The following is a 12,156-nucleotide window of genomic DNA, read 5'->3' on the forward strand; positions in this document are numbered from 1 at the left end:
TTTTTCAGTGGAAACATGGAAGTCTTAAATTACTAGAGGTGAATAATGTCTGCCTAAAGGAAAGGATTAATTTTATATTTTCTTACTCTTGCTGGACAGTTCAGAGATGTGTTAATTCGTGGATGATGTGAAGGTCAGTAACTTTTTCCCTTCCACCATAGGAGCCAACCTCTGGTCTTGGAATCATTCTGGACAGTGTATGTGGAATGTTTCCCCATCTCCTCTCCCCACTCCTGCAATTGCTGCGAGCCCTTGTATCAGGGAAGTCTACTGCCAAGAAGGTAGGTGGTTCAGTTAGATGCTTAGATAAAGTGGGAGCTGTTTTTCAGGAACCCTTTTTGCTTTCTGCATTGAAATTCCACTACCATGGCAAGAATTAGTCTCAAGTTGAATGAAAAATCCCAGAGACAGTGCCTCAATTCTATAAAATTAAATAAAAATTTTTTATTAAGTATCTATTGTAGGTATTGTGAGAATAAGACAGAATGTTAAGTTCCTTAATATTTATTTGGAGGAAAATGAAAGATACAAGAAGTATGTAATAAGCAAGGTGATATATAATTAATGTCATTGGTAAAGATCATACTGTTCAAGAGAGGCAACTCTCTGTGGAGCGAGGGGGGCCTTGAGTTGGGTGTTAAAGAGCGGTGAGGATTTGACAAGGAGAGCAGAGGCCATTCTAAGGAGAGTCACAGTTACGGGTTTATGAGAAGTTTGAGAGTCAGCACATACACAGTCTGGCTAAAAGAGCAGAAAAGCAGGTAAGGGGTCTCTTAGAGGTCCCCTTGGTAAATGTGTGGCTGGGTTTTTTCTCTGCATGTTGGCAGGTATATAGCTTCTTGGATAAGATGTCTTTCTACAATGAACTTTATAAGCACAAGCCCCATGATGTGATCTCCCATGAAGATGGAACTCTCTGGCGGAGGCAGACACCCAAACTCCTTTACCCTCTTGGTAAGAGAGACAGACCCTGGTTCAGTAGCTTCTTTTCCACGGTCTCTATGCAGACCTCACTGCTGTTTGAATACACAAGGTGCCTTTAAAGCAGGTCCTTCTCCTCTCCACTCTGCTTGTTGATTTGTTAATAAATTATTAGTTACTCAGTTTTTGCATCATTAGACTGTTTTACTTCAAAAATAATGCACGGTCATTATAACAAGGGAAACAGTGCAGAGATACATTTTTTTAAAGTTGATCTCTCTTCAGACCTGCCTTCATCAGATAATCAGTGTGAAGAGTTTGGTGTGTGTCCTCTCACACATTTCTGTATTCTCTCACAAATTCATTCTGCAGTTTGATTTCATTATATGTGGATCTTACTCATTCTTTTTAGTAACTACATAATTATTCTTGATGTTCCATATTTTTTATCTTTCCCCTTCTAAAGGATGTTTAGGTTATGTTAGGTTTTTGCCACTACAGACTATACTGCACTGGGGACATACACTGGTACTTTTATTTTTGGTACATAGACTCCCCAAAGTGGGATTGTTGGGTACAAGGGTATACACAATAAAAATTTTAAATACATGTCTACTGACAGATGAAATGGATAAACAAAATGTGGTATATATAGGTGAGACACTAAGTCTTCCTAAGAGCCAAAATGTGAAATATTATTGAGTCTTAAAAAGAAAAGGAATTCTGACATATGCTGTAACATGGGTGAACCTTGAAGACATGATGCTAAATGAAGTAAGTCACAAAAGGACAAATATTATATGATTCCACTCATATTAAGTACTTTGAGTAGTCAGATTTACAGAGACAGAAAGTAGAACAGTGCTTGACAGGGGCCGAGGGATAGGGAGAGGGGAATTACTGGTTAATGGGTTCAGAATTTCAGTTTTGCAAGATGAAAACAGTTCTTCGGGTAGATGGTAGTGATGGTTGCACAACAATGTGAATGTACTTAATGCCACTGGTCTGTACACTTAAAAATGGTTAAAATGGTAAATTTTATGTATATTTTACCACAATTACAAAAAATAATAATTAAAAAGTCTTAAATGGATAGTGTCAAATTAAGTTCTAGAAAAAGCTTGATGCAATTTCATTTCCTACTGGCAGTGTGTAAGAGTGACCACTTCATTCTTGTAAGCTCATGTGTATTCCAGGTGCTCAAAGAGTAAAATGTGGAAGGAACAGCCTTACTCTTCTAATGTTGACATCACTACTGACTTAACAGTGACCCAGGCACCTGCGGTCCCATAAGGTGGTCTTCCTGTCATCCAGTCATCACTGGAATGGAAAACCACTCTGCACTCCGCTGTTGTAGACACATGGGAAGACTCACTTACCCACTGACAAGAGCGAGTTTTGTTTTTGTTTTTGTTTTGCTTTTTAATGGAAAAAAACTGGGGAGGTGGGTTAGCTAAAAAAGAAAGAAAGCAAAAAACTGTAGCTGTGTTGGATTTAGAGACTGCATCTCTGTGTGATTAAATATTGCTGTCTGTTATAGGAGTCAACCTCTTCCTATTGAGCCCTCAGATATTAGACTAATTTCTCTTTCTCTCCTCCTAAGGGGGTCAGACCAACCTTCGCATACCTCAGGGCACTGTGGGCCAAGTAATGCTGGACGACAGGGCTTACCTGGTGCGTTGGGAGTACTCCTATAGCAGCTGGACCCTTTTCACCTGTGAGATTGAAATGCTGCTTCATGTCGTTTCCACTGCAGGTGAGGTCGGCTTTGGGATACATCGCTGTGGGAAGAAATACGGACATGCTTAGAGGATTTGGAAAATAGAGAGTTTCGAGATGAAATTCAGAACCATCCAGCTTGTGATTAGTGTAATTTGTTTATCTGGGTCTCAGAGACTGTTCAGTGATCTTAAAAGAATTGTTTTCTTTGAGATCACAAGCTTGCTTTCCTTTCAGATGTGATTCAGCACTGCCAGCGGGTCAAACCCATTATTGATCTGGTCCATAAAGTCATCAGTACAGATCTGTCGATAGCAGACTGTCTCCTGCCCATCACGTCCCGCATCTACATGCTGCTGCAGCGGTCAGTATCTGGTCATGCACCTACTGGCTTGAAGTCTATACACATTCCACTGTGGGAAGCCCTGGTGTGGTATCTATCCCCAGCTGAGGGTTTTCCTGTTTTTGCATTCCTGCTGCAAGGAGGGGCTTGGAAAGAAAGAACTGGAAAATATTTGTGATGGAACAAGTCAAATTATTCATTTTACTGAGTACACTGCACTGTTTTCCAACCAGATTAACGACCGTGATCTCCCCTCCTGTGGATGTCATTGCTTCTTGTGTCAATTGCTTGACTGTTTTGGCTGCCCGGAACCCAGCAAAGGTGAGGCCCCAAGTCTTCCTAACAGCCAAAAAGTGTCACACGTAATGTATACCTGGAGACACATGGACATTTGACTCTTCTTTTCTCCGCTCAGGTCTGGACTGATCTTCGTCACACAGGCTTTTTACCTTTCGTGGCCCACCAGGTCTCCAACATGAGTCAGATGATTAGGTGAGCCAGAGCGGGTGGGTAGAGGATATTGCCTGGGAGTGCCATTTATGTTTCATGTCTAAGCTAGCTTCATTAGTTTTGAAGATGCTTCTCTGTGCCTGTTTACTCTGCTTCTTGCCCATCACCCTCTCCTTGGAAGTGAGTGAGGACAAGGCAAAGGAGATGATGGGCACAGAGGCTTCTGTCCTCTTAGACCAGCACTGGTGGGTCACAGTCTTTAAAGCCTGAGAGAAAGAGAGGTATTTCTCATCCAGCAGTCACCTTAGGTATGTGGGCATTAACTTTCCAGTCTAGGGAATCCAGAGATGTCTGGATCCAGAGACTTGGCTTCCCTTTTTTAAGCCCACAGTCACTCTGTACTTTTCCTTGTTTCATGGCCAGTCAACTTGTCTGGTAGATCAGTTGTTAATACACAGATTCCATTTTACTGCCTGAGCATTCTCTCCTTGCTTTGTCTTGCCTATAAGACAAGGATGTTTTCCTCGTGTTTATTTGATTTTTCACTTTTAAGGTTGTTTATCAATAAGTAACGTTCTTAATGCTTACCCTGGGTGTAAAATAGCCTAGATTTGATGAGTTCCTTTGAGAGCTGTCCTCTTTTATGGGGAAGCCATGTAGGTAATACCAAGAATGCTCTGTGATTACAGTTTCTTGAAACCTTGAAATTGCCCCCTCCTTTATTCCCCCCTCTGCCTCTCTGTCTTTTCCCAGTGCGGAGGGGATGAATGCTGGAGGATATGGAAACCTCTTGATGGGTAGTGAACAGCCTCAGGGCGAGTATGGGGTCACTGTTGCCTTTCTGCGCTTGATCACCACTCTTGTCAAGGTAAAATCTGGTCAGATGGAAGCATCTGCAATAGTTTCCCTGCCCCAAGCTACTATAGTCATTTAGTTTGCGGGCAGAACAGTTGTCCTGAAGTTATGGTGATAACAGTTTCTGTGTATTGAGTATTAACTCTGTGCCAGATTCTGTAGTAGGTACTTTGTCTGCATTAACTCATTTAATGCTCAGAGGCTGTATGGTGTAATGCAGTGACTGTCAAGCTATTTTGGCTGTATCCCAGGGTAATAGGTACATATTTTGTTGTGTCCCAGTATACATGTGTGTTTGTATACTTCTGAAGCAAAGTTTCATAATACAACACTGCTCTTATTTTATACAAGAAGCACTCTGTTGTTTTCTAATAAGGTGATCACACAGTGTGCTAATGGCTCATAGCTCTGTTTGACACATACTTGTGTAGCATGGATTTGGAGTCAGAGTTAGGTTTACATTTCAGATTGACCACTTACTAGCTGTGTGACCTTAGGCAAGTATTGAATTTCTCAGACCCTTTCTAAACTGAGATGGTAAATGGTCTCTACTTCATGGACTTGTTGAGAGGGCCACACATGAAAAGCACTCAGCACACTTCCTGCCTGCAAGAATCAGTCAATGAATGCTGAAAAAGATAGAAGCAATTCTGTGTAGAAATAGAGATGTGGATATTGATGTTTAGATACAAATAAAGAATCCTCATTTTCAAAATAAGGAAGCTGATGTTAACAATACTAGCACAAAGAATTTTGAGTATCAGATCTCCTTTGTGGTATTCAAGTGATAGGACAGAGGTTAGGGGGATGGCTGGTGATCACAACAGTGAAACTGGCATTCTCCATCAACAACAATTCTATATCCTTCATGTTTAAGATACCTCCCTTCTGCCCAGATTTGTCCTTCATCCCTCTCTGTCATGTAGGTGCCTTTTGTGACATTGTCACATTGTCTTTTTAGTCCGCTTCTCTGTGCTAAAGAAACCTACAACTTGGACTTAGTTGAACTAGAGTCTAGGACTTATGGTTTTGGAGTTAAATCATCTCTAGAAATGAAATGATTTATCCTTAAGTGGCATAAGCCCTCACAGCATGGTTTCTTGTAGGGGCAGCTTGGTAGTACGCAGAGCCAAGGACTGGTGCCCTGTGTCATGTTTGTGCTGAAGGAGATGCTTCCGAGCTACCACAAGTGGCGCTATAACTCCCACGGTGTGAGAGAACAGATTGGTAAGGAAAGCATGGATAGGGAAGGTGGGAGGAATCTCTGGCTCCCTGGATGTCTTTCTGGGATAAGGGTCATCATATAAAGCCACGTCATTCCTGTGTCTTTTCTGGAGTCCAGGTTGCCTGATCCTGGAGCTGATTCATGCAATACTGAACCTGTGCCATGAGACAGACCTGCACAGCAGGTATGATGGGGGATTGCTAGGGCTTGGTACTCTCAGTTGCTGTCACTGAACAAGGAAAGACATGGGCTTCTGCTTTGCAGAGCCTGCTCATTCTTCCAGGGAACTCAGCTTGGCTGAGCCCAGAGCTCAGTGCTCTTGGTGTTCTGATTTGCTGTCCACCAGGCTGTTCGTTTCTCCTTTCTCCCTGTGAACAAAGAAGAGCAAATGAATTGGGAACAGGATTGTTCCCAGTGAAATTAAACACACATGTTTTTAATGACCTTGACAAAAGTTATGCAGGTTCATAGGAAAATAGGGCAATATTGCCTATTTCCCAGAGATGACTATTAACAAGTTAGTGTGTATCTTCTAGATTTTCTCCTCTGTTTGTACTAACTTTTCTGTAACTTTATTTCCATGCCACTGCATAGAGATCTGTCTTGTTTTAATGGTTCTGTGCGTTCCACTGTGTGGATTAATTATGGTTCATTTCAGTAAGCATATCCATTAATGGATGGGCATTTAAATTGTTTCTCAGGGTCTATTTAAGGAGAGGTCCCAGAGTCTATTTAAGGAAAGAAATCGGAGTGGCTTCCTCTGGCAAAGAGAGCTGATCTGTATCACTGATGTCCAGTTCATTAGGTTTAGGTTTTTTTTAGTGGGGGGTAATTAGGTTTTTAAATTCTATCTAATTAATTAATTAATTAATTAATTAATTAATTAATTAATTAATGGTAGTACTGGGGATCAAACCCAGGACCTTGTGCATGCTAAGCACACACTCTACCATTGAGCTATATCCTCTCCTCCACAATTGGTTATTGTCCACAATTTTGGACAATACCCTACCCTTCCAGTAATAAATTTGGCAACTCTCTAGTAACTCAGAGCACATCTGTTTTCCAGTCACACACCCAGTCTGCAGTCTCTCTGCATCTGCAGCCTGGCCTACACAGAAGCAGGACAGACAGTGATCAATATCATGGGCATTGGCGTGGACACCATTGACATGGTGATGGCTGCTCAGCCCCGCAGGTAGGCCTCCCTCTCCACCTCCCCTCGTTTGTCTTTATTGTGCCTGCATGTTGTGAGAACTTCAGTGTAAGAAAGACAACCTTGTTCTTCCTAGGACGCAGCCTTTATGTAACCTAGTGGCTGCTGTGTAGACTGGCATGTAGCAAAGGGAGTTGATTGCTCCTCCTCTCTCCTAGTTTGGACTGGGGCCTCTAACAGAAGCTGTTGAACTCTGGGATTATTGTTGGAATCTAAATCATGAGAGCACAAATGTTGCAAATGAAGTCATGTTATCTGAATCAACTTTGGTTTCCATTTGGCACCCTAGTGATGGGGCAGAGGGCCAGGGCCAGGGCCAGCTGCTGATCAAGACAGTGAAACTGGCATTCTCCGTCACCAACAATGTTATTCGGCTGAAACCTCCTTCTAATGTGGTGTCCCCCTTGGAACAGGCTCTCACACAACATGGTATGTATTTTCTTCCAGTCAACATTTCTGCCCTTAAGTGTGTACTTCAGGCTGTATTTTTAGAGGTCAGTAGTATTTTCTGATTTGCTCCTTGAGGAAATTTGGAAATGATCACCAGATTTCTTCCTGGACTTAGAAATAAGAAGAGTGTATCATATTTATTTCCACCTCCTATTGGTGACAGAATAATGGTTAAGAACACGTGTTCAGAGTCAGACTGTGTAGGTTCAAATTCTGATTCCAACCAGCTTTGACCTTGGGCACATTATTAAACAACTCTCAGATTTCACATCTATAATATGAGGGTAAGAGCAGTATCTACATTATAAGATTATAGTGGAGGTTAAATTAGTACCTGTAAAACCTGGTACCTGTTGCCTGCTTAGTATTGATTGTTATTACTCTTTGACCTTGAACTACTCATTTAATCTCTTTGGGACTCAGTTTCTTCATTTTCAAATAGGTGTTCGGATAATGACCTTTTATAAGTGTATCATTTTGGGATTTTTATGATTTTTGCATTTCAGTGAAATGCTTTGATGTGTTTTTCTAACCTATTTGTCAAAAGACTATTTTCTTAAAAATATATCTTTTTCTGCGCTTAATGAGTTGGATTGAGCTATTTACCCCCAAATCCTGCCTCTCTTCTTGGCTACTGAGAAAAAGAGAATGATATAACCGTCTGGATTTGCTCTGGCCCTCCAAGTACCTAGAATAAATTCCCTTACATACATGAGCCTTTTTGAATAGCAGCCTCTTTTAAGAACTTAAATCAGGCACACTTTGGTGTCTAAACTGTTTCCTGTACTTCTTCAGGTGCCCATGGGAATAACCTGATTGCTGTTCTTGCCAAATACATCTACCACAGACATGACCCTGCCTTGCCACGTCTTGCCATCCAGCTACTGAAACGTCTGGCCACGGTAGGATCCCACTTCGCCAGTCAAAGCCCCAGGAAACTGACTTTGTGCTTGAGACCACTCTTGCTTTCTCCCAAGAAAAGCAGCTAACTTGGACTTTTAAAGTTACATAGCCATAGACACACACGTACAAGTTGTGTTTTATGAGAGTTTTTTTTCCTTATTATAAAAGACATCATTCTCATTTTAAAATATTTATTTAAACATTACAGATAAATGTAACATAGAAAGTTAAGATACCTGTGATCTTTCCTCATTCCAAGAGTTCCTGTCAGTAGGTTGGTATGCGTTGTTCCAGATTTCTTTTTGTCTGGCTTGTGTATTAAAGGATGATTGGGTGTGAGCTTTTGCTCTTTCCAAAATCAGAATTCCACTACACATATTTTGTGACCATCTTTCTCCACTTAACACTGTATCCTGCCGTCTTGCCATGTGGGCACATTTAAAGCTACTTCGTTCTCTAATGCTTGCATGGCATGCCTTGGAGTGGAGTAATTTATTTGGGCTATTTTCTATCTTACTGTTACAAACAGTGCTGTAGTGAACATTTTTGTCCATAGAACTCTATAAACTTTTGTTTACAGTTCCTAAAAATTAGATAGGTGTCAGGGAACATTTTAATTTTTATTAGACATTTCGAAGTTGCCCTCCAAACATGTTGTAACAGTTTATACTCCTAAAACCCAAGTAGTGTTGTATCCTTGCCAGAGTGGCTTCATCAATTTTTTATATCTTTGCTAATCTAATAAGGAAATCAATATTATCTTTTTTCTTAACTTTGCACTTACTAACATGAGAGAGGTTATGCATTTTTTTATGTTGGTTACTGTTTCTCCTGGAAATTGTTGGACATCTTTTGCTGTAGTTTGGGGTGATGTCCTTTTGACTCAGAGCTGTCTGTCTGGATGTTTCCTTTTCTGGCATTTTCTGAGATTTCTTCAGCACTTTTCTGCAGGAGCCTGCTGTGGTCCTTCTGGAGGTAGAGCTCCGTAAAGCCCATGTGTCCTTGTCTCTACCAGGTAGCCCCAATGTCAGTGTATGCCTGCCTGGGCAACGATGCAGCTGCCATTCGTGATGCTTTCCTGACCCGACTGAAGAGCAAGATTGAGGACATGCGCATCAAAGTCATGATTCTGGAATTCCTCACAGTTGCTGTAGAGACTCAACCAGGCCTCATTGAACTGTTTCTGAATCTGGAGGTGAAAGATGGCAATGATGGCTCCAAGGTGAGCCTGCACCTGGGATAAAGGCTGGAAGATGGCTGCCTGGGATGTGGGTGCTGGGCTCTGTGGGTTTGGTTGTTGGCAGAAGCTGTGGGACTGAACTCTCATCTGCCCCTCCTGCAGGAATTCAGCCTTGGGGTGTGGAGCTGTCTCCACGCCGTGCTGGAGCTGATCGATTCCCAGCAACACGATCGCTACTGGTGCCCCCCGCTGCTGCATCGTGCGGCCATTGCCTTTCTGCATGCTCTGTGGCAGGACCGTCGGGACAGTGCCATGCTGGTCCTCAGAACCAAGTGAGTCCGACGCCATACTTAACCTCCAAAGCTTTTGTCCTTGTTTGTAAGATGGAGTAACAATCACTGGTATCTGAGAGGTTTGTTATGACAGGTAACTGAGCACATGCACTGAAGTGCTTAGTACCTGGGTCAGTGTGTGGGAGTTTTACTCTTACTCTCTTTTGAATGCTGCCACCAGCAGGTGTAGCCTTTAAGGTAAAGATGTGTTTACCTTGGAGTTTCTACCTTTTGAGTTCCCGCCTTCTGCCAACCCTCAAAACCCACTGTTCATGAGAAATAGTAGATTCCGATAAGAGTGGCTTGCTCAAGCCATTGAATGGAATGGGATATGCTGTTCTCTTGGACCTTGTTTGCACAGAGGGAAGGAACCTTAAAAAGGCTAAACGTGGGCACCTGCTGCTCTTATTTACCTCCTCACACTCCTCTCTGGGGCTGTTAGAGATGGGCTGAGTCATGAGAGTTCTTATTGGTCAACTCTGTGACCTATGGTTGTATTTCCTAAGAGGAAAACAATTTTATATGTGGAGTCCTTTGCATTTATGTAGGAGCACGTGACACATGCAACAGCTGTCAGGATTGGGACTGAAAAATGTGGAGCAGTAACCTCCAAGGGGAGGTGGAGAGAGGAGGAGAGGACTATGGAGAGAAAGTGTGATTTCCAACTTGTATTTTCTTTTTAGACCCAAGTTTTGGGAGAATTTAACCAGTCCACTCTTTGGAACCCTTTCTCCTCCCTCAGAAACATCTGAGGTAAGCCAGGGTAGAGGGAGGGACAGTGACGAAAGTCCCTGGGAGTAAAGGCTGGGCTGTGAGACTGAGCTGGAGAAAGTGACACCTCCCCTAATGAAGCAGCCAGAATGTTCTCTTCACTAGGGTCTTCTTTCTCAGAGAAGCGCGTGCTTCCTCTCCCTTTGATATCCTGTTTTGGGAAAGAGTGGCATGCCCTGTTCTGTGTTGATGGCTCCGTGGTCTTCTCCACTCGCTTGGAGACACTGTGGACCTGACACTTCGGCTCCTGCAAGTTAGATGCCCATTCGCATTCGACGGGGAATATGCTTTCTTGTTTGCCAAGTTTTGAGTCCCTGCTCTGTTCCCCTGTGGTGGCGAGAGGTACCAGGGAAGAGGTTATCATGATTGGTGTCTGCTCTGCTCTCCTCTCCACAGCCCAGCATCCTGGAAACCTGTGCCCTAATCATGAAGATAATTTGCTTGGAGATATACTATGTAGTTAAGTGAGTCCTTTCCTCTTTTGAGATTTTAATTAAAGGATTGTGTGGTGGGGTATAGCTCAATGGTAGAGTGCATGCTTAGCATGCATGAGGTCCTGGGTTCAATCCCTAGTGCGCAAGCCGGGGCAGAGGACAGAGCTGGTTGGGTGCCATTTGTGTCCCTGGCCAGTCCATTGATGGCATTTATGATTGTTAGAAAGTTATTGTGAAGCAAACTCCACGTGCTTGGGATTTTATGGAGGAGGAATCCTGGAAAAGGCCTTAGCCTCACCCATTATGTTGAGCAAGAAGTGTGAGCCCCACACATTGGAGCTGATCCAGAGCTGTGTGCCTTTAAGCCCACGTGGGGTTGCTTTCTCTGCCTCAACAAGGGTCTGTGCCCATCACATCCCCATCTGCTTTCTTTTTTTTTTTTTTAAATAGAGGTACCGGGGATTGAACCCAGGACCTCGTGCATGCTAAGCATGCACTCTACCCCTGAGCTACACCCACCCTCATTCCTATCTGCTTTTAAAACCTAACTGTAGGTTTTGTTTTTTCTTGACACCCTAGGGGCTCATTAGACCAGTCATTAAAAGATACGCTCAAGAAGTTTTCCAGTGAGAAACGCTTTGCCTACTGGTCAGAGTATGTCAAGTCCTTAGCAGTTCACACGGCTGACACAGAGGGCAGCAGCTGCACCTCCCTGGTAGAATATCAGATGTTGGTCTCCGCCTGGAGGATGTTTCTCATCATTGCCACCAGTCACGTAAGAACCTCCTGGGGCGAGTTTTCATTTTGGTATCCTAGCAACGATGTGCTGGGATGCCTAGCAGATACAGCCTCTTGGGACAAAGAATGAATCTGAATTTTTCCCTGAGAGCTAAAATGTAACAGGTTGTGTGCCAAACAACAGGGCTAATATGGGGATGTTTGAGGATGTTGGGTTCAATGAGAGACCATTAAGAAAAGTGCAGAAAAGTAATTTTAAATCCCTTCAGACATTCATAAAAGCCTCCTATAGCCACCTTTGTGGCCCTGGATAGGTCCTGGGGGCTCTGTCCCTTCATCTACCTCTCACACACCTGGATGACTGCCTTCTCACACTGCGTGCCCTGTGGGCGCTAGGTGAGTGCTTGTTGACCAGCCAGCAGGGAACTGCGTGAGCAGGCCGGCTCCTTCCGCTTTGTTTTCAATGGTTCTGGAAACTGCATTTCCTGGTCTTCTTAGAAAAGGAACAGAGACCATTGTCTTGGCAACGTGTGTCTTTTAGAGTGAGAATTAACATTTGGGAAGAATTTGCATTTTTCCTTTTTGTTTGTTTGTTTTTGTCCTTTGACAGCATCATGCT

At 43.0% G+C, this 12,156-nt stretch overlaps 1 protein-coding gene across 1 annotated transcript in view; it reads left to right on the forward strand.

The window, feature by feature from the left end:
• The window catches only part of NUP188 (nucleoporin 188), a 41,980-nt gene that overhangs the window by 21,282 nt on the left and 8,542 nt on the right, over positions 1 to 12,156 (forward strand). Inside the window, exons 14-30 of the mRNA XM_074362356.1 lie at positions 162 to 281; positions 828 to 954; positions 2,525 to 2,677; positions 2,878 to 3,004; positions 3,217 to 3,304; positions 3,399 to 3,475; positions 4,187 to 4,301; positions 5,395 to 5,515; positions 5,631 to 5,697; positions 6,583 to 6,711; positions 7,019 to 7,158; positions 7,975 to 8,081; positions 9,098 to 9,304; positions 9,425 to 9,594; positions 10,278 to 10,347; positions 10,762 to 10,829; positions 11,379 to 11,574. Coding sequence (XP_074218457.1) covers positions 162 to 281; positions 828 to 954; positions 2,525 to 2,677; positions 2,878 to 3,004; positions 3,217 to 3,304; positions 3,399 to 3,475; positions 4,187 to 4,301; positions 5,395 to 5,515; positions 5,631 to 5,697; positions 6,583 to 6,711; positions 7,019 to 7,158; positions 7,975 to 8,081; positions 9,098 to 9,304; positions 9,425 to 9,594; positions 10,278 to 10,347; positions 10,762 to 10,829; positions 11,379 to 11,574 — 2,082 coding nt within the window. The remainder of the gene's footprint in view (positions 1 to 161; positions 282 to 827; positions 955 to 2,524; positions 2,678 to 2,877; positions 3,005 to 3,216; positions 3,305 to 3,398; positions 3,476 to 4,186; positions 4,302 to 5,394; positions 5,516 to 5,630; positions 5,698 to 6,582; positions 6,712 to 7,018; positions 7,159 to 7,974; positions 8,082 to 9,097; positions 9,305 to 9,424; positions 9,595 to 10,277; positions 10,348 to 10,761; positions 10,830 to 11,378; positions 11,575 to 12,156) is intronic.

This window comes from Camelus bactrianus, chromosome 4, assembly GCF_048773025.1.
Source record: "Camelus bactrianus isolate YW-2024 breed Bactrian camel chromosome 4, ASM4877302v1, whole genome shotgun sequence".
Lineage (NCBI taxonomy): Eukaryota > Metazoa > Chordata > Mammalia > Artiodactyla > Camelidae > Camelus > Camelus bactrianus.